This window comes from Streptopelia decaocto, assembly GCF_964273445.1.
Source record: "Streptopelia decaocto genome assembly, chromosome: 2".
NCBI lineage: Eukaryota > Metazoa > Chordata > Aves > Columbiformes > Columbidae > Streptopelia > Streptopelia decaocto.
Genome location: NC_138655.1, coordinates 49,556,786 through 49,577,009, shown reverse-complemented (window position 1 = coordinate 49,577,009; position 20,224 = coordinate 49,556,786). Strand labels below are relative to the sequence as shown.

General features: G+C 43.8%; 1 protein-coding gene across 2 annotated transcripts in view; it reads left to right on the top strand.

Annotated features, from left to right (window-relative positions):
- Nucleotides 1-15,221, top strand: part of CABLES1 (Cdk5 and Abl enzyme substrate 1) — a 76,227-nt gene extending 61,006 nt beyond the window's left edge. For both annotated transcript variants that reach the window (XM_082044915.1, XM_082044914.1), the window contains 3 exons: nt 9,060-9,166; nt 10,088-10,295; nt 11,866-15,221. In XM_082044915.1, the coding sequence (XP_081901041.1) occupies nt 9,060-9,166; nt 10,088-10,295; nt 11,866-12,006 (456 nt within the window). In that variant the 3' untranslated portion in view covers nt 12,007-15,221. The remainder of the gene's footprint in view (nt 1-9,059; nt 9,167-10,087; nt 10,296-11,865) is intronic.
- Nucleotides 15,222-20,224: the final 5,003 nt, after the last annotated feature.

The following is a 20,224-nucleotide window of genomic DNA, read 5'->3' as shown; positions in this document are numbered from 1 at the left end:
AGGCTTGATTGATCTCTAAGGCTGTGTTTGTACTAGATTTTCAAATGGGAAGTCAGGTATGTCCTCTGCTTACTTTCAAACAGCTTTACTTTTAGGGTTGGCAAGTTGTTTTTTGGCTGCCAACCCACAAAGTGTCAGCCTTTTATGGCAGCTGAGTGGGAAAATATTTGTTAGGTTTTGATATGGTTACTGTCATGGACAGGGAACTGCCTTCCCTCAAAGAGAAAGATATCGTTAACTGGCATCCAAAGTGGACATAGCCTTAGCTGTCATGGTTGTGTCTCTAACCTTCCTCAGGCCGCGAATGTGCACCAGGTCGTGAGTCCTCTGAGATCACCTGAGATCTTTGATCCCCTTCAACTTGATGTTGAGATGGATGGGGTCAGGTGAGCCAAAATAGGTCAGGGACATCTCTGCCCAAGAGCGGGTGTTCGATGCGCTTCTGTTCTATGTGCTGGTTAACCACAGCATTTTGAGGTACTTCTATTGCAGTAAGGAGCTGACTGGGGATTTCCGCTGTGACAGAGGTATGATTAGATGCTTTAAAGGTGAAGAATGGATTTCAAGGGCAATTGCTAAAATCAGCGTCTTTGTTTGTCTAGAATATGTCTGCATTGACAGGATTCTCCCTGATTTCTCATTTTCTCTAGGGGCTAATTAATGCTGTGTCTGGAAAAATGTCTTATTTCACATTTTGGGGTTTTTTTTTGCCCGAATTTGCCTTTAAGCCATCACTTCAGCACTGCCAGACCCACTGCCTGGGTCTGCAGCACTTGAATCTCCCTCTCTGAAGGCAGGCACTAACCTAAGAAAGGGCCGAAGGACATTAAGTGCTGTGTTTCTTTTGGTGGTGGAAATCACAAGCCTGTGCCAAGAGCCATTTTGTCCCAGGTGTTTGTCTGCCCCAGGTTGAAGCAGCATAGCTGTGGTGCCATGCAGGAGCTGCACAGCTTTGCAAGAAACCAAAGAGTGGGTGCTTGTTCTTCAGTGCTCGGGTGAGAGATTTCACAAGGGGCTGGTGCTTCTTTCAACCACGAGAAGCGAGAAAAGGTGGTGCCAGAATGCCCAGGGAGCTTGCAGGTTAAATAGGATTTTGCAGCTTGGGCTGTGGGTAAGGAGGGCTTGTGCATCCAGCTGGTGAATATAGGGCCATATCGGCTACGTAGGAGACTTTACTCACATCCACATAAGATGTTCCTGACTCGGCTGGCATTCCCCCTCCTTGCAGTTCACATCAGTGTGAACAGGAACATAATAGACTGTGATTTCAAGTCATTTTCTTCCCCAAATATAAAAATCAGCATATGCTGCAATTAAAGCGAATTGCAGTGTGAGGAGAGTGAGAAACCCGTGGTTCTTCCCTGACCGCGCACAGCCATCATGGTAGTGACAGACCTCTGCCAAATGACCACAGGGCTGGAGAGCTGCTGTACACAGATTTAAACCAGTCTCTGGTCCTGAGCGTAATATATCTGTAATTACTGCCTCTCACAAGTGCCGGAGCAGCTGAGAGCAGCCCTGATGTCAGCGCTGAACATTTTGCTGTGTGTGGAGAGCGCTGCAGCTTGTAATTAAAGTTTTGTTACTTGGCCAGCATTTAGCGTTAATGCTTGGCAGCTGCGAGCTTGTAGATATTCCCCCACACACACCCCCCAGTCATGGTTCTCAGAGCAATTAAGGGGGGGAAGGTGTGCAAGAGGATGGTGAACGTGTGGCGGTGTGGATGAGCGAGGCTGGGTGCTGGGCTGCGGTGCTGGCCGCAGGATAGAGCCACATGCACCAATATTACTCCTGGGAGCCTGGCTGGTGCTCTGCAGGACAAAATTACACCACTGGTAAAACTCTGTGGAGGTCTGTGTGAATGCAGCATCAGTAAACACTGCAGGCTTTATCTCGAGGCATAAGACGAACAAAATGTGTGGTCCAGCTTGGATTTTACTCTGAAATACATGCAGTTAGCACTTGACGTGCAGTTCCTTCCATTTTTGTAGAGCCTGAGTTTCTCATCACTTTATAGTCTTGTAAGTTTACTGAACTGAATTAGTCCTAGCTTGCAGAGTGTTTTTAACCGCAAGTCCTCAGCTGTTTTCAAGGAGTAGCCAAGCTTACTCCTCAAAGAAAGCTGTGGGGAAGGAGAAGTGCTTTTCGTTTGGCCTTTTTTTTTTTTGCAGTGCAGTTCGTGGCTTGAAAGGGTGTACACTTCCCTCTTGCATTTCTAAAAGTAATACCCACAGCCTGCCAGGGGACTTATTCTGAAAAAGCAGCTTTCAATACTTTCCCAACACAAACTCTATGGCTTCTATTAATTATATTAGTCATATTAAAATTCGGGTCTATCCTGGAGAAATTATTTCCCTTCGCGTCGTCTTTTAGGAGAATCTACAACCTCTGCCGCAATATAAACAGTGAGAGGTAGAAAAATTTCATGCTGGGGGCAGGAGGGAAACATCATGTCATGGTTAACAGATGTCTTCCTGGCTGATACTGCTAAAACAGGAATTCTTGCAGATTCTTAAATCTCTCTAGAACAGGAACTTTATCTACCAGACAGAGCAGTAATTTCTTTGCTCGAGTCTCATGTCGACCAGCATATGTCCAGCCTCCCCAGTGCCTCCCTGGCCTCCACGCTTTCTTGTCAGCAGAAACAAACTCCTTCCATGCAAGAGAAAACTCACTCTGAAACATGAATGAGACTGACCCTGCAGTCCTGCTTTTGTTGGTAACACAGAAACACAGGAACGTGTTACCTAGCTGCTGTGTGCTGCCAAAACTTGCAGTGAAAGAAGAAAAGCAGCATCTTGACTTTGAGTGACCCTTCTGTAATAACATCCCTGCAATATATCCATCTGTCCGTGCCCAAGGGATACACTTGGAAATTGGTTTGGGTACTTAACTACTATTTCAGGTTAGTGGTTTAATTATGTCAAAAGAAATTGACATCTCTACACCACTAATAAAAAAGCACATCGCAAAAGTCTGCAGTGCTCTTACAGCGGGCTGACTATCACCCTGTGCTTGCCAGGTACAGCACTAGTGTCGAGCACAGCCAGGCTGAGTTATTAAATATTAGTCCTTCAGTGTGCTTTTAAAATTAGAACTGCTTGCTGCCCTGGCCGTTTAGTCTAACAAAAGCCCTGCATGATGATCTAGTGCGTTCGGTCTCTCGCTCCCCCGTTCTGTCTTTCCCAAGGAGCATCAAGGTCAGGAGTGCTCCGCTACAGCCAGCGTCCTTTGGTGCCGTCACCCTGTTCTTCGAGCTGCTTCCGTAGCTGTAAATTAAGCATCTCCAGACTGCTTTTTTATCGGCTACTGACCTTGTACCCAAAAGCCTCAAGGAGCAGAGGATCACAGTGGTGATGTATATTCATATTTAAACCCTGTGCTCTATGTGTTTGATGCTGTATTTGGCTGAGGCTCCAATAAACACATATTTTGTAACAATGACACACTGTATTAATTGAGAATTACTTCAGTGTGTTAACTGTATAAAATAATTGGCATCCTTCCATGTGCTTTAATTCAAAGAGACACTTTTGAGATTATTTGCTTTGTGAAATTCTAAATCTTTCAGTTTAAAATCCATGAATGTTAATACCTTTCTAACAACAAAAACATCTTCTTTTAGTATTTCTTTTTTGTTTAATTATAAAGAAGGAATCTCTCCCATTTTCTATCACTGTTTTAAGCCTCTGCTCTAGCAGGATTTCCCATATATATGCACTGTCATCCGTAAGTATATGCATTAGATTGCTGACAGTTTATAGCTACATATAAGGTAGCCAGGCAGTGCAGAGATATTTTCATTTCTTATATGGTTGAGAACTTAACACTGACCTACCAAAAGTCTCTTAAAGGTATCAACCTTCTGTCTGCCCTTTGTCAAGTAGATTTATCAGGGGTACACAGTAATGACAGCTGAAGAGAACCTATCATATACCTTTCACTTTATTCACCTATTCTGATTTTATCTTTCTTAAACAGGAGGTAGAAGCATCCAAGGCTAGATCATCTTTTACTGGTAGCATGCCAAAGTAGGATTTATTTTCAACAATATTTCATTTTGCCAGTCTTTCCAACCATTTCAGGCATCCTCCCTCCTCCCATATTTATGAAACTATATATACAGCTTTCCTATGAGAAAGCAGCTGTTTGAAAACGCTCGTGAATAACACACAAGCCAACCTCCAAGTTCAAAACTGCCAGCCATGCAAAAAGTGTGCAGAGTACAGACTTCAGCCAAAGCATTTGTCATGTTGTCCAGGCATCTACTGTATATCAAGGCTTTCATTTGTCTTGTGCAACTTCTATTGCTAAACTAAAATATACATACACAGATTTGTATACAGAGGACGTGAACAGAGCTGACAAAGGAGTATGGCTGGATACTGAAGTGAAATGTGTTTTGTGCAAATAAGCTGTGAGAAACAAGACAGACGTTTCTGGATGACAGAAGTTACAAACATTCGAGATTAGAGTATGAGAGAGACAGTTTGGTAGTTCCCAGTGCCTTGCTCGTGTGTCTGACAGCTCTGGGAGTGCAAAGTGCCTGCCTGGTGGGGAATAACATTGGGTGTAAGAAAGCATGTTTGGATAGAAAAACACCGTGCTCCTTTTAGGGAAATATTTGCAAACCCTTTGTAAAATTTGGCACATCAGTGTTGAACGGTGCTTCTACATGGGCAATACTAGAATTGTTCCAGACAGACAAAAATCCATGCTGTTTAGCAGCCTTTCAGTACTTAAAAGGGGCCTATAAGAAAGATGGGGACAGACTTTTTAGCAGGGCCTGTTGCAATAGGACAGGGGGTAGTGGTTCTAAACCAAAAGAGGAGAGATTCACGCTAGACAAGAGGAAAAAATTCTTTACACTGATGGTGGTGAAACACTGGCACAGGTTGCCCAGAGAGGTGGTAGATGCCCCATCCCCGGAGACATTCCAGGCCAGGCTGGACGGGGCTCTGAGCAACTTGACCTGGTTGAAGATGTCCCTTCCAACCCAAACAGTTCTATGATTCTATGACATCTTCTCCTCGACATGGTGGCTTCATTTGGGACATGCAGGCAGCTCAAGCACCAGGCAATGGCCTGAAAGAGTGAGGAGAAATGTAAATGCTGAGCAGAGAGCAGGCAGGGAAGGATGACGTTAGGTCAGAGCCCTACTGTGTCAGATCCCACCTGGTCCTTGTTGGGTCACTGGGCCACCCCAGAGGTTTCCTGCACTCTGTCCCTCGTGGGCGGGGTTGTTGCTCAGTTCCAAGCCGTTCATGGGGTGCAGGAGGTGCCCTGGGCAGGAGAGGGGTTGGGGAGCAGGATTTCTGTGTAGGCTTGTGGGTGCTGTGCCCCAGCCAGGGCATGACAGCAAGAGGGGTGCTCAGGTACCTGGTCAGAAACAGATAGAAGGGGTAGCTAGTTCCATCACTCAATAGACATGAATTTAGCGTTGCTTTTAAATTACCTGTCAACTTTTTTTTTCTGCCTGCCTCTCTGGTGGGCAGGGTCCCATGTACATGCATTTCTGTGGGCACCAGCTGGGCAAATCCCACTGATTAGACAAAGTTGGACATCTGCAGCAGCTAAAAAAAACCAAAAAAACAAAACCAAACTCAAGGGGAGGAAAGAAAAGTTGCACAATTCCTTTTCTTGAGAACAAGGGCAGTTAGCTGAGCTCTCCAGCATGGCACTGACAAGATGAGACAGCTGCCTGAGAGCCAGTGTGTTCAAACATGCTGCCGTTATCCTGTTACATGAATCAAAACCAGCACGCACCAGCTTTCATCTGGATTTCATTATTGTGATTTATATCGTAGAGACTGTTGTCTCGCAGGAAGCAGCAGTATTTGGAGTTGGGGGGGCGGGAAGGGCAAGATTCTTATCAACAGGACAAAATTGACAAATCTCTGTGTTTAAAAATAGCCATACCTCCTTACCATTTTCAGTTTTAAGCTGTCTGCTTATTCTCAAGCCTCCAAGTGTTTTGCTTTAAACAACTTTTTTTTTTTTTTTTTTTAAAAAAAGCTTTTTTCCTTCTAAAGAGAATTTAGCTGAATTCTGGCAAATCTCCCAGGGGCTGGAGGAGTCCTGGGTAAAACAGAGGGTGTCTGCAGAGCAGCTGTGGGGAAAGGTGTAGCCCGGGGGGCTGCTGCTCCCTCTCTGTGCAGTCACCCCATAGCTGGGGTTGTACCAGCACCCACTTGTTAGAGGTGAAAGCAACTGAAACTTGCTGTCCAGCATCATTTCTGTGCAGCCCTTTGGCTGAGTCCGGAGGATGGTTGTGCTTTCCCTCCACTGTGGTGCCCTTTCGGCTGCAAAGTGGTATCTGTCATGCACGGGAGGTTCATGAGTGATTGCATCCTCCTCTGTGCAAGGGAAGATGACCACCTGGAGAGGGCCAAAGGCAAGTCTGCCAGAAAAACCTGTGATCATTTTGCAGGAGGTAATTAAGATAAAACTAAGGAGCTCCGTGATAATGGAGAGCAAACAACAGGCAGTTAGGTTTGCAGTGAAGCATGAAATAAAGTGCCGTGTAGCTTTGCACAGTAACACCGAGCTCACTCTTTTTAGGATTGCCCAAGACAACCAAAAAATGCTGGTAGTAACTAAAATAATCTTTGAATTAACAGCAGGTAACCTTTATGTGCTCACTGTCTCTTGGCTCTGTAAGTAAGAGCAGTGTGGACCGATGTTTCTGTACTTTGAGTATCAGATGGCACTGTTCGAAATTATGTTATGTGCCTTGTTTCAGTAGTCCTCTTACAGCAGTGCTAAGAGGAACTCTCTTAATAGCACAAACTTGTGGTATATCTGTGTAAGCATCAGAAGCACCCAACTTGCTGATGGTCATCTGGCAACAAAACCAAAGAGTAGGCAGACAGGCACTGATGTCCCAGGGAAAGGAGAGTAGTAATTGGTGAGATTTTTGTTCTTCTGGTTCAGAGGGCTGAGCCCTGGCCAGGTGAAATAAAGCACATGAGAAGCTGTCTGTGACAAAGAGCCGCGACCATACGGGTGTGTGCGTATGTCTTTCCAACCTCAGCAAGATTAAAACCAGGCAGACTCTGACATTCAGTTGAAGCGTTTCCCTCCAGCCCTGAGCAGCAGGGCAAGGTTTCTCCTGCCTGTCTTCTCCTCTCTTCCTTTTACTCAAGCATGGTAGCATGTCATCAAGACAGCATATGAGTTTTTAACCTCAGTGGCACTGCAGCTTCTGCCCAGACCCGTGCTCTGGCTCATCTGTACGCAGGCAGGGCAGCAGGAGTAGCTGAAGGGGTTTGATGTGGCTTTCTCCTTTCTGATGATTTCTTACAACTGGCAGCTTTCCTTAATAGGACTGAAATCCCTTAAATTGTCCTCTTTATTGAGCAAAATTTGGATTGGTGCTTAACACGTAACTGTGTGGGTGGGGGGGTTGCAAGCATTTCTACTCGGGACAACAGCAGGCAGCTGTTGTGTGTGATGTGCCCGGTAGAACTGCCTGTCAGGACATAGTGGGGAGTAATTTATCTAGAAAGAGGATGCTGCTCACGTTGCAAGTCCGATAGTGGAAGAGCCCACATTTTAAAACATATTTATGACCATAGCAGCAACCTGTGGCAAGAAGTTTATTTTTTCCTCTTTATTACTGTATGTTTCTCTCAAATACTGCTGTGCGCTATTTAGGGGAAACATGTACTCTGCTTTCTTTTAGATTCCTATAATTATCCATTATTTCAGTACCATAGCTCCTAAATGAAGTGCAGGACAAGTTAGGTGTGTTTTTCTGCCCTTTGTGTTAATTTCTTATCCAGCCAAGGACATGATCGGATAACAAGAGTTGTCCAGTTGCTCTCTAGATCCATTACACTCTCTCTTCCCCAAGCCCTTCCATATACTATTTTAATTGTTGAAAAAAAAAACCTGCAAGCATATGCAGTCAGTCTTTTTGGCTGATTTAGATTCCCATGAGGATATATACAGCAAGGGCGCATCTTCTGTAAAGGCATAACACTTGGCAAGTGTTTTTCACACCTCTTTCCACCTCTTGTTGCTTAGTGTTAATGGCCCTTTGCCATGATATAGGTTAATCATAAACAGAAACTAGAAGGGAAAAATTATTTTACTGGAAGGAGAGTGCCCTGCAGTCTGCTGCTGTCCCACTGCCTGTGCTTGAAGCTGTCCAGGTGTTGGATGCTTGGGGACCAGGTTGTCCCCTGGCTGCCCTGGGGCTCCTCTGCTTCTGTCCAACAGCCAGAACAGTGAAAGGCAGGAAGAAACTTGGCATGTCCCCAAAATGAGGGTTGGCTTGTTGTGCAGCTGATAGATTTTGGCCAGGTGAGAGGTGAGAGAGGATTTGGGCAAAATGCTACCTGAAAGAAGACTGAGGGAATGAGAGAAGTGCTGTGCACCCATAGATGCCAGCACTGGTGTCACAGTACCGGCCTGGAGGGCCCTCTGCTGCCTGGGGAAATTCTTTAGGTTGTGACAAAAAGGAATAGGAAGCTCAACATAATGGAAAGAGGCTGCACACTTTGAATGTTGTCCTAACTCAGTATTTCTGTCTGTTTACTGTGTGACTTATGAGCGTATTATTACCTTGCGCTCTACTGAATTACCTGACATGTAGGCTAATCACCTCTTTTATCACAAATGGCAGTCAATTTGTAGCAGCAGTTCCTTTGAAGAATCAACTTGAGAGAATTTCACAATATGTCTCAGAACCTCACGGAGATACGCACACAAAATCTGGTCATCAAACTGGTTATTGTAATGATTTCTTTTGGTTTAACAAGACTTCTCAGCTAGGTTTTATTCACCCACATTTGGCTTAAACTCACTCTCAGCAATACTTGAAGGATCCTAATATGCGTTGTTAGGGGCTTGTGCTCAACAGTCATCTCAGATTTCAGGTCACTTGTTCTGACGGAGCAGTCACAAATTGTTGCCTTAATTCAGACTTAATTTTCCCTTCTACTGAAAGCATTGGAACTGACAGGCACTTGTTTGGTATTCCTTGCTTTTGGGAATCAAGTGATGTTGTTTGTTACAAACTAAAAGAGTAATTCTCTCTTGACTATGTGTTACAGACCACAGTCATAGACTACGTGAAGCCATCAGATCTCAAGAAGGACATGAATGAGACCTTTAAGGAGAAGTTCCCTCACATCAAGTTAACCCTCAGTAAAATAAGAAGGTAGGTTGCAAAGCCTGGTGAGGCTGCAACATGATGCAGCTGTCTCACATTTCGGTGCAATTGCTGTTGTACCTGAGGGGAAGCACAGCACTGATTGATCTTCCAGAGCAGGGACGGACAGAGGTGCACAGCAAGTCAGATGATTGCTTTGATTAGTGGGCTGAGTAAACAAGATAGGGGAATGTACAAACATGCACTGTTCAGGTGTCAAATGTGGCATCTAATGGACTGAGGTTGCAAGTTTAGCATGCACTATATTAAAACATCCAGAAAAATAACACAGAAGAGTCTCAGAGCTCACGGTACTTAGCTTAAAAAGAGACTGAGGAAAGAGAAACGACTTCTGTGCCTTGTTCAGAGAGCATGGCCAGAAGCAAAACAAGTGGTCAGCTTCACAGGAAAGTTGTAATATTTCATCACTGTTTCCAGTGTAGCAGGCTGGACATATTGCTTCACTGGACTAATGATAATTTCATTTGACTGAAGTAGCCGTAAGGATCCTGAGTCGTGTTGCTCTGTAAACAGACAATACTGGGGTACATGGAAGGACTGTCGGTTTGGATTTGACCAACTCTAAGCAGCAGCAAAGATGCAGACAGAGCACAAGCGATCAAGCTGTTGTTACTAAATAAATTCCATGCAGCTTAAGATTTCTGGTGAAATATTGTTACTAAAATTGTCAGAGCTTTTCAGTTGACACAATTATCTATTGGGGGCAGTGAGGGGGAAGGGTGAGGTCAAAATGTGCCATGAAATGTGTCCCCAAAACAGAGCATAAAAATATCTGCCCAGTAAATTACGTTCTCCTTTTCCCCTCCATTTGACTAAGGAGGAATCTCTGAAAGGATGGCTCTTCGGGTGAAATGAGAAATGCTTTTTAAAACACAGTTCACAGCATATTTCACTGGTCTCTTTACTCAGCTTGAAGAGAGAAATGCGCAAGCTTGCACAAGAAGAATGTGGTTTTGAAGAGCCCACAGTGGCCATGGCCTTTGTCTACTTTGAGAAGCTCGCTCTCAAGGGGAAGCTGAACAAGCAGAATAGAAAGCTATGTGCTGGAGCCTGTGTTCTTTTAGCAGCCAAAATTGGCAGTGACCTCAGAAAACATGAAGTCAAGCATCTTATAGATGTACGTATCCATAGATTTCCTGTATTCCTTCTACATGAAGTGTTGGTGTGGCGTCTACACAAGCATGCTTGTCAGTGGTCACGCTCTCCTCTGGGTTTCCAGCTGTACAGCCAGCTAAATACCATTTTTTTGTTACACATTTATGTGGAAGTAATACTGATCAATGTCACTGCAGAGACATGGGAGGCTCATGTGATGTCATTGAAGGCCCTGGTATCAGAAACTCTGGGGTCTGAGAGGAAACTGACCACCATTCTGTCAATACAAGTCAAAAGTTAACCCTCAGGAAATAAATTTTGCTTTTGTTTTCAAGAGTGTCAATAGGGACTTTCCTTCGAGAGGTGAATGCAGATACGAATTTGAGAGGGAGTCTAGCAGGTTATCAAGTTTGTAGTTCTTTCATCAAGTTAAGCTTTTGGGCAAGAAAACTTAAAGAAGTGTTCCCACTAGAACACCTTACCCCCACTTTTTTTTTTTGTAGAGTATGGTGTTTGGTCTTCTAGCCCATCCATATGAATAAGTTAACAGAGGGGAGTGTTATTCCATAATCCATTTGCAAGCACTGAGATGCCAATCTGATTTAGTCCAGCAGACAGGGCAGGTAGCTGGGTGCTTGGCTAAAACCAGCTCAGTTCAACAGACATGGGAACTTGTTCAGAGGGCAGGACTGGACTCATGTCCTTCTGCCACAGTCACAGAGCTGGGTTAACAGTCAGTTTGTTAGAATGCAGTCCAAATAACCAGAAAAAGAAAAATCAACCCCGTGGGAGTTGGAAGATCTGACCTCTCTTGCTATCCTGAAACACTGGTCCATCCTTCAGACACATTGAGCTTTTCAGTAGACCAGAGAGCAAAGAAGTAGCAGGCCAGGGAGATCAGAAGAAGAGGACAGGGAGGGGAGAAATACCCCCAAACAGCTGGTTGCCTACTTGTAGCATCCAGCTCCAGGGAAAACAACAGATGGAAGATTTAGTATGTTACAGCAGAAATCCAACTATGAAACCCATCTCATCCCCCTTGAGGACAGTAGTTCCTATTACTCACTGTTTTCATGGTTGTTGCAGGTGACACCTTCTGCCTCTGAGGTATTAAGATCAAATGTATCTCATTGTAGCAGAAATAATTTCCTCAGTAGGGTGTCATAACACAGTCTGATGCTGGAAGGAAACCTAGCAATTTTAAGGAGCGTGAGAAGTTTGTGGGCAGTTACGAGACGCGTGTCTTGAATTACACAAGTGATTTAAATGTTTGCACGAAGTCAGGAGATTACTCTTCCAGCAGTGGTCATCACCATGATTGTTAGAAGATGTATCTGCTGGAGATGGAATGAGTGAAACAACAAACATTGCAGAAATTGCATGGCTGGCTAAGCTTTGTGAGTTCACCTTCATGGGAAGGAATCACTACATCCCGTTCATCCTGCTCTCATTTTCTGAACCTAGAGCCATGCAAGTCCAGCAGGACAGAGGTTTAATGCCAGCAGCACCTGTGTTTTGAATAATGTCTATAAGAAAGCGCTAGAAAGTCAAATCCTCATTCAGAATTTTTTTTTCCTTGGCTGTTGTTGCAGAAACTGGAAGAGAAGTTCCGGCTGAACAGGCGAGAGCTGATCGCCTTCGAGTTCCCAGTGCTGGTGGCCTTGGAGTTCGCTCTCCACCTTCCCGAGCACGAGGTGATGCCGCACTACAGACGCTTAGTGCAGAACTCCTAGCACTGGCTGCCCTGCGGGGAAGGAGCTCCTGACTGTTCCCGCTTGGCTCTCCCGAGCCACAGTTACTACTGGAAATGCAAAATCAGACTCCTAACACTTCACACTCTCTCTCTCCCCCCAAAACCAGTTTTTCCGGCAACATATAGGAAACACTGCGTCGACGTAAGGCTCTCAGCTTTGACAAATTCACATATCGTTACTTTCTCGAAGCAGGTGAAGACTGAGCTGTTGGTAAATGGTTGATGTGCTGAAACTGGGTGGTGAGTGACCCTACCTGTGGGGACTACAGCTACAAAAGTAGGCAAAAATTAGAAGGGCAGCCCCTGCCACCACCCCTCTCTCCATCACACAAACCCTGGAAGCCCACGTGAGTGCATTCTCATAGCGCTTTTTCTACAGACCTGCTGCGACTTCCAAAAGGACTTCTTAACGTTGTGGAAAAGCTTTTAAAGAGGATTCTCTTCACTGTGTCAAAAAAGAATGTGCCAATCTATTTTTGTATGAGCAATTGAAAGTGCACTTTCTCCTGTGGGGTGTTTGTGTGTGTAGCTGTGTGTGTGTGCGTGTGCGACACTGAGCTGATCTCAGTCCAGGTGGTTGGCTTAGCTGTTTCCAAGTGGATCAGTTACCGATGGCGAAGATCAAGGTGACCTTACGTGTTTACTTCTTGAAAAACATAACTACTGGAAAAGTGGTAAATGGGATCATTTTTGGACACTTGGGGTTTTTTTTATTCTCTAATCTTTCCAATGTTGTACCTTTGAAAGGATTACACTACTACTACTATGAGAGAAGGATCAGCAACTGACCTTAAGTTTTCAGTCATGTTTATAAAGATGAAAGCATTAGTATGAGATTTCCATGTCATGTTTTTTAAAAATATCTTGTGTTAAGCCACATGCATATTTTTAACCTTCGCACTTTTCCCACTGTGGAGATGGTTAGACTTGCACTCTGTAGTGTTGTATTTCTGTGCTCTATGTTAGAGTGCGTAATAAGCACATTTATTGTGCTCTATCTTAAAACAGTGTTTTATTAAAAAAAAAAAAAAAAAAAAAGAGTAGGGCTCAGCAGTATAACAGGTGTCTTAAGGCTCCAACAGCAGGGGCATCAGCTATTACAGTTTTGTTTTTTAACTAGAGTTGACTGTACAAAACCTAAAATCAGTGCCCATTGAAGTTAGAGGTCCAGTTCCTTTAGGCATTTCAGTACTGGAGTTTTACAGTAAAGCTTCTCTCAGCTTCCCTGGTTCTGACTGGACACCCAGAAAGCTGGAGGGTTTCATCCAGGCTCCCCAGCGCTCCATACACACTAAGCTAGTGCCATGCTTACGGACATCGTTCAATTGCTCTTATCCTGCGGGATTACACCCCTGTCCAATCTCCTCCTGTACTGGTTCACTTAACAAGCCTTGCCCTTGGCATGCCCCACACGGATCCAGTAAATCAAATACATTTATAGTATTTGCATAAAAATAAATCTCAGCCATGAGATTTTAGCTGAAGCCTTACCTCTCTAAGTTTGGGAGTGCTTGCGCAGAGCATGGAAAGGGCTTGTAAGCAGAACGTAGAGAAGTGGGATGTACCAGAGGATGTAAACACACTAATGCTTACTTTCTTTTGCTCTTTAATCAGTTGTATTATTTCCTTCAGTTAGGCCAAGAAACATCTCGTTTCTTTACCACCTTTGACTCTTTTAAATTCTAGTATGCAAAACGCCTGCATATGATTGCTCTATAGGATCTGGAAAGGTAATACATGTCAGGACAAAGGGGTATTTGTTTGATGCTGTTGCTCTCCCTCCATTTAAAGGGGGAGGGTGACAATACTAGCTTATAGTTATTATTAATACTTATCTAATTACTGATTAGATACATTCCAACAGGATTGGGGAGGAGGGGGTAAAGAGAGAACCGTGCACTTAACCTCCCCGCTGCAACACACACATCACTCGGCCGGCTGCGGAGCGAGGGGAGGACGGGGCCCTCACCGGCACTCCTGCTCCCTCCTCATCCTCCTTCTCCTGGCCCCAACGCAGCCAAGGAGCAGAGAAGCCAAGAGCCTGGTGTGTGCTCAACACCTACGGCTGTCCTGCCAGTGTGTTCAGCCCAAAAAGACAGTGTAGTGTTGACTTACAAGCCAAAAAGGTCTGCAGGTCTGTTAGAAGGGCTTCCATCCTTGGCTGCATCCCTTCCCACCAAAATTGTGTATGTACATTCAAGATTCGCTTCTGATTGCAGAGATCTGTTTCTAATAGCGACCACTCAAGGCTAAGCAGAAGCTGTACTTTTCTGTAAAGGCTTCTACCTTTTGCTTTTGAGTCTGATTTTTTTATTTCTGTGTTGCTTTATAGTATTGCAGGGAAAAAGCAAATTGTGATTGCAAGATGCAGACTAAAGAATGACAGTCTTACAGTAGTCTTTAGAGACGCTATTGAATCACGCTGTCACATCTTTTGTCTTCTGTGCTGCTACCCAACCCTGATCTACAGTTTACACAGATTTCTGGGATGAAATCTGATTGCTGGAGACTTCTGCTTTTTGTTGCTGTTCTTATTGGTTTGGGGGTGGGAAACCCAGAGTGATGTTCAGTTACAGTTTGAATGTGGAATAAACACTTAAGATGGTGACGATGTTGCACTGTTCACTTAGGAACGTATATAAAGCCATATGATGCTAGGTCTCAGAGCACAAAGCTTGGTCAGTACGACTATGGTTAGGACAACGGGCAGGATTTGCCCCCCTTTCCTCCCCAACCCTGGGAAATTCAAGCTGAAGTGGTAGAGGAAATCTGTACCAAACAAAAAAAAACATGTTGATTGTTCGCCTTTGTCTTACATGGTAATGAGTGTTGATTTACAAATGATTTTAGGTTTAACTTTAAATAGTTGGGGAAAATAATCCATTCCATATCACTTGTTCTGTTTTGAAATTATATACCGTACACTCTACCATGCAGAGTTTATTCCTTTTCTAAAAAAGAATAAATAAAAGTTTAAAAAAGAAGACAAAAAACCCAGGCTCTTTTTCATCGGTGACAATATGTGTTCTGTTCTCCCATCTCTATGTGTCAAATGGTTTTGGTTTTTTTGTTCCTCTGCGACATAAAGCTGCTTATTAAATAAGCCAATGGTGGGATTTGTCTCCCTGCAGAGTCCCCACTTCCTCCAGCCAAGATCTTCACTTTCTTCTTCTGAAACCATTGTTTTTTTGGTTTGTTCTTTTCTAAGCTCTTCTTTTTGGCAGCAGCTCCTCCTCCTGGATCTGCCAGGCCCTGGTCCTCCCAGTCCAAACTGTCAGTGTGCAGAAGGACGAGGCACATGCAGACCGCTCAGCAGTGCCCCCGTTTCGTGACTCCTTGTTCACTGGAGAACATGGGATATACCACTTTAGTCCAGGTGTTAGTAAAATTTACAACTGGCCCCTGTACCAGTTGTAGCTTACGAGCAGTTGCTTCCACTTGAGAGGACAAAAGTTCAATTTTGGACATTCACGAGTGTGCACACAACCAAATTAACCACCACCTGTTGGCATTCAAGCTATTTTTCTCCCCTAAATCCAACACTTAGGTAGGCCAGATGGTCTTGACAAACAGCACCCACTTATTTTGCATTTTCATTCCACTCTAATAAAGATGTGCTAAAGGTTTGGCTCCCTACCTCAACCTGCCTCTAGTCAGATTTGTAGCAGTTTGAACATCAGCTGGATTTACACAGATCTCAGAACATAGAAATGTAACGAAGACGCTTTACTAATCACTTTCCGAAACTACTCACAAGCAGTGACATCTTTGGGATAATCTGTAATGTCTTTAAATGAGAGAACTTCAGCTAATTGCTCCTGCCCCATCATGTGTAGCTCACAGCATAAGCCCTTTTCTGGAAGCAGTGAGGAGTAGTTTGGTAGGAAATGATAACACCTTCCCACGACACGAAAGGATTTTGGCACCAGGCCCCACATAAACATTAAAAAAAAAAAAATTTAAAAAGGAAAAAAAGGTAACAGCAGTTTAGCAAAGTGATAGACTGAGCAATCACAGCAATGATGCCACCACCACTAGCTGAGGCTAAATCTGTCCCAAGTTGCATGTTTGGGGAGGGGAGAAAGGTGTGGGAGGTGAATTTGACCTTAATTGGTTCATCTTATATTTTAAACTTTGTAGTGAAGGAGTAAAAAAAACAATTGGGAAGAAGGAAATTCAGGTGCATCCCTTCAAAGAAACATGTACACAAGCAAAAAGGTCTTTCTGAAACCCTGAATGTTGTTCCTTCCCACCGACTTTACTGTGAGCCCACAGACCCAAAGACTCCCTGCCTCAGCCTGGAGCCTGCTGGTCCAGACGAGCTCAGAGAAGAGCTTTTCAGTCACTGTAAACCAAAAAATGCCTTGCCCAGACCCCCTAAGGGCAAACACCAGGATCAACAGTGAGAAGTAATGTTTCCAGTGTGCTACTGGGAAAGAGCAGGCACTTCACAGGTCCCTGGAAAATGGCCTGCATGCCTTCAAAGCAAGGCAGGGGGGACCAAGAAGTTGCTGCTGACTTGGGTAGCTCAGTGAGTGCTAAATATTGGCTCCCATCAGAAATGAATTTACTTTTCGTATGCATTCCTCTAGCCTGTCATACAACCCTTTCCATAAGCTTACTGAGCATCATCTCAAACCAGCTAGGAACCTTCTCTCTGCTACACTGCTCCAGGACTTAATGCCTCCCACCAGAAGAAGCCTTCCACTTCACAAGCAAATTTCAATGGTGACTAATTTATAACTTCTTGAACTCATATCAGTATTTAATCTAACCTGAAACTGAAATATTTCTGCATGGGAACTATGGGGTGGGTGGGTCCTCCATGGCAGCAGGTATTCTTAACAAAGGTCAGGTATCTAGTTAGACAAGATACTGAAAGGAGAAAAGAGAGGTGAAAATAATCCTCTTCCAAGAGTTGCAAAGTGCAGTGACATGTTGCTTTAGCTAACACTAGAAAGTACCTCCATTGGGAAGTCACCCAAACCAGGCTTCCAGAACCACCAACACGAGGTCCAAACTTACACTTTTTCAGTTCACCGGCACCAATGAGCCAGCCTTTATACTCTTCACAGAATCACAGAATGCTAGGGATTGGAAGGGACCTTAAAGGGACCTGGGAAGCCTCGAACAGGCTGCCCAGGGAGGTTGTGGAGTCTCCTTCTCTGGAGACATTCAAAACCCTCCTGGACGCCTTCCTGTGTAACCTCATCTAGGTGTTCCTGCTCCCACAGGGGGATTGGACTAGATGATCTTTCGAGGTCCCTTCCAATTCCTTACATTCTGTGATTCTGTGATTCTGTGACTAAAAGGGCACAGAACAGCATGACTGAAATACAATCATTAGCAAACTTACCTTCTGGCCCCAAGGCCAAAAGTGAGCTATTCAAAGAGCACCAGGTCTGTGCTTTGGCCTCCCATGATCCAGCCCACCAACTACCTGCACTGTAGCTTCTCATGGAACATAAGCATTTTAAGAAAATATCTAAGCATGAGTTAGATGTTTCACATGGACGAAGTCCAACACATTTCATTTGCAAACATCAGGAAGTTGTTCCAATCTCAGTCTCTGCTAGTTGTGAACATTTTTTTCTAGCCAAAACTAGACCAACTCCAGCTTATAAGCAATTCCAGGGCATTTACATGCACTCTGTGCTCAATATTTGATGCCTTCTTCTGGAGCAACACCCTCCTAGCTATTTTGAAACGTCCTCCAGCGAGCAACAGAGACTGAATGCCCATCAGTACTTTCGTGGGCAACCAGTGGAGTGTATGAGGCATTGCATTCAAATGCACTCTCTGCGGAACATTCCAGGTATCACAGTTTAAATTATGGATCATGTAGATGGATTAAGAATCATGACATCATGTTCTCTCTTTTATTCCTTGTTAGTTGCTTTTCACTTGACTGCTGCTGTTTAGGTGGGGTTTTTCTTTATTTCTTTTTTTCTTTCCTCTTGGTTCACCTTTTATTATGTCAGTAAATGCAAAGATAAGCAGGAAGAAGCTTATGCAGTACTGGGAGTTGGGTCTGGCTGACTCTTCCACATGGTGCACCCCGAGCTGCAGACTCCACCCTTGTCTGATTCATTTTAAAAGCCTGCTGTGTCCATTAATGGAAAATTGGACTCTGTTCAGGCTGTGATGGTGTCCATGGGCAGGAAAATGGAAAATTTCAGATTAAAGCTGCAGGAGGTCAGGAAGAAAAATATCTGGTGAATCTAATTGATGGTGGCAGCACAATTATTAAGGACAAATTTTAAAGAAATGGCAGTGTGTGACCCAAAGCAGCTCCTTGGTTAGGAAGATAAAGAAGGGTACCATGAAAGTCTTCAAGGCCACAGGGATGAAAAATCTAAATATTCCTCACCAGCAGGAAGTTCAGACACTTTGCAAAACTGATCTTTTGAACATATATGATAGGACGTTGATCGCCATGACGTTAAATTTGCTAACCACCCAACTTATTCTCTCCTTAACTTCTTATAGATCTGAGACATATCTGATGACACTTGGGCTTTCTCCACTCACTTTTGTACTCATCGCTAAGTTTGAGAAAGTGAAGGGAGGCTCCGGGACATCACTCTGTAGTTTCATTAAAATAAGCAGCTGAGTAAAGGGAAGAAAGCGCTACAGCAACCTTCACTGAAGATCTCATCAGACATTAGAAAAGCCCATGATAGCACATGGAAACCCATCTACACTGGGTTGCTGCTGCCCACAGAGCAGAAGCCAGTAAATTGACATTTCAAAGGGCAACTGAGCTTAGGTCGTAGCAATGGGGTTCTTAGGGGGAAAAAATAGGTAAATAAAAAGCTGGAAAACCATGCTGAATTGCTGGTCTTAAACCTGCTGATCGATTTAATTACAATACTGCCCTCATATTTTCTTTTTTTCAGTGAACAGTGTAGCAATAAAGTAAAAGAAATATTTATTTTTAGCATAATTGTAACTATGGTTACTTAAGACTACTATAGAAAATAGGAGGAGATGAAACCAATATAATGACACGGAACCTTAATGGATTCTACATCAAAAATACCCCAAAACCTTAAAGAATGTTCCAGCTGAAATCTCATGCCATGGGCTTGGTTTCTTTGTTTGTTTTTAAACTATCACACGGAAAATGAGGATAGAATTCTATAGCAGGAATATATTTTTGGAGTGGTCAAAAATATTTCAGAGCACTTTGTACCTTCCTATTAAGGAAAGATGGTCGAACCTCCAGCCTATGAAAGAATTTGTCATGAAGTGAGTTCATGAAGTCTCTCAGACCAACGTGAAAGACATTGGCTATTTAAGAGTATGTTCCCTTTTCTCCTTTCCCTGAAAAAAACACAAGAACTTGCAAAACCCTTCCAGTCTTTACCTTTGGATGAAACAATTGAGTGGACTGGGAGCTGGTGCAATATTCCATGATTTTCCTCCTCTTAGCTGGAGTCACAGGCTAAGACATTCCCACCAGCACAACCATCTGTTTCAGGGAGCTTTACCTAGCCCAAAGCCCATGTGCAGTGAACAGAGTATCATGACTGATTGATAAGCAAATTTAATCTGCGTTGGTTTAAAAGAAGATGTGCTTTATTAAATCACAGTGCAGAACACCGTGATTGAGCCAAGTTTCCTCTAGTCTGGAAAACTCTCCCTGTTTTGCCCTGGGCTGCTGAAGCCCCAGACACTGGCAGCAAGAGGTTACACAACCATATCGGCTGTTTTCCACTGCATTGACTCCTTTAAAACAGACTTCCATGGTTTCAAAGAGGAGTTTGAACCAGAATGGTGCCCTTGTGTCATGTTTTCATAAACAAGAAGAGTGAAAAACACAAGAGAGATTTTGAAGGGAAAGGGGAACCTATTTTCTAGCTTTTACACCAGTTTCTGTAGCAGGAGGTTAAGGGTTCCTCTGTGAAAATTTTCAGTGGCGCTGCTTTTGCAATTCAGCATTAGCTCTGGTGAACCACACTGCTTTTCTCCAATGATTTCTGAATCACCGTGGGTTTGTTTTATGGGTTTGTTTGTTTGTTTTAACCCAAAAGAAAACACTATAGTTGAGGTTTTTTCCATCTGAGGGGCTGTGGTAAGCGACTTACCCATACAACATGGCTATTCACAACATGAGCCATTCAATTTGTTGCTCAGCAATTTTAATATTCCACTTTGAATACAGCTGAGCCACATGAAATTCTGTTGTGTAAGGC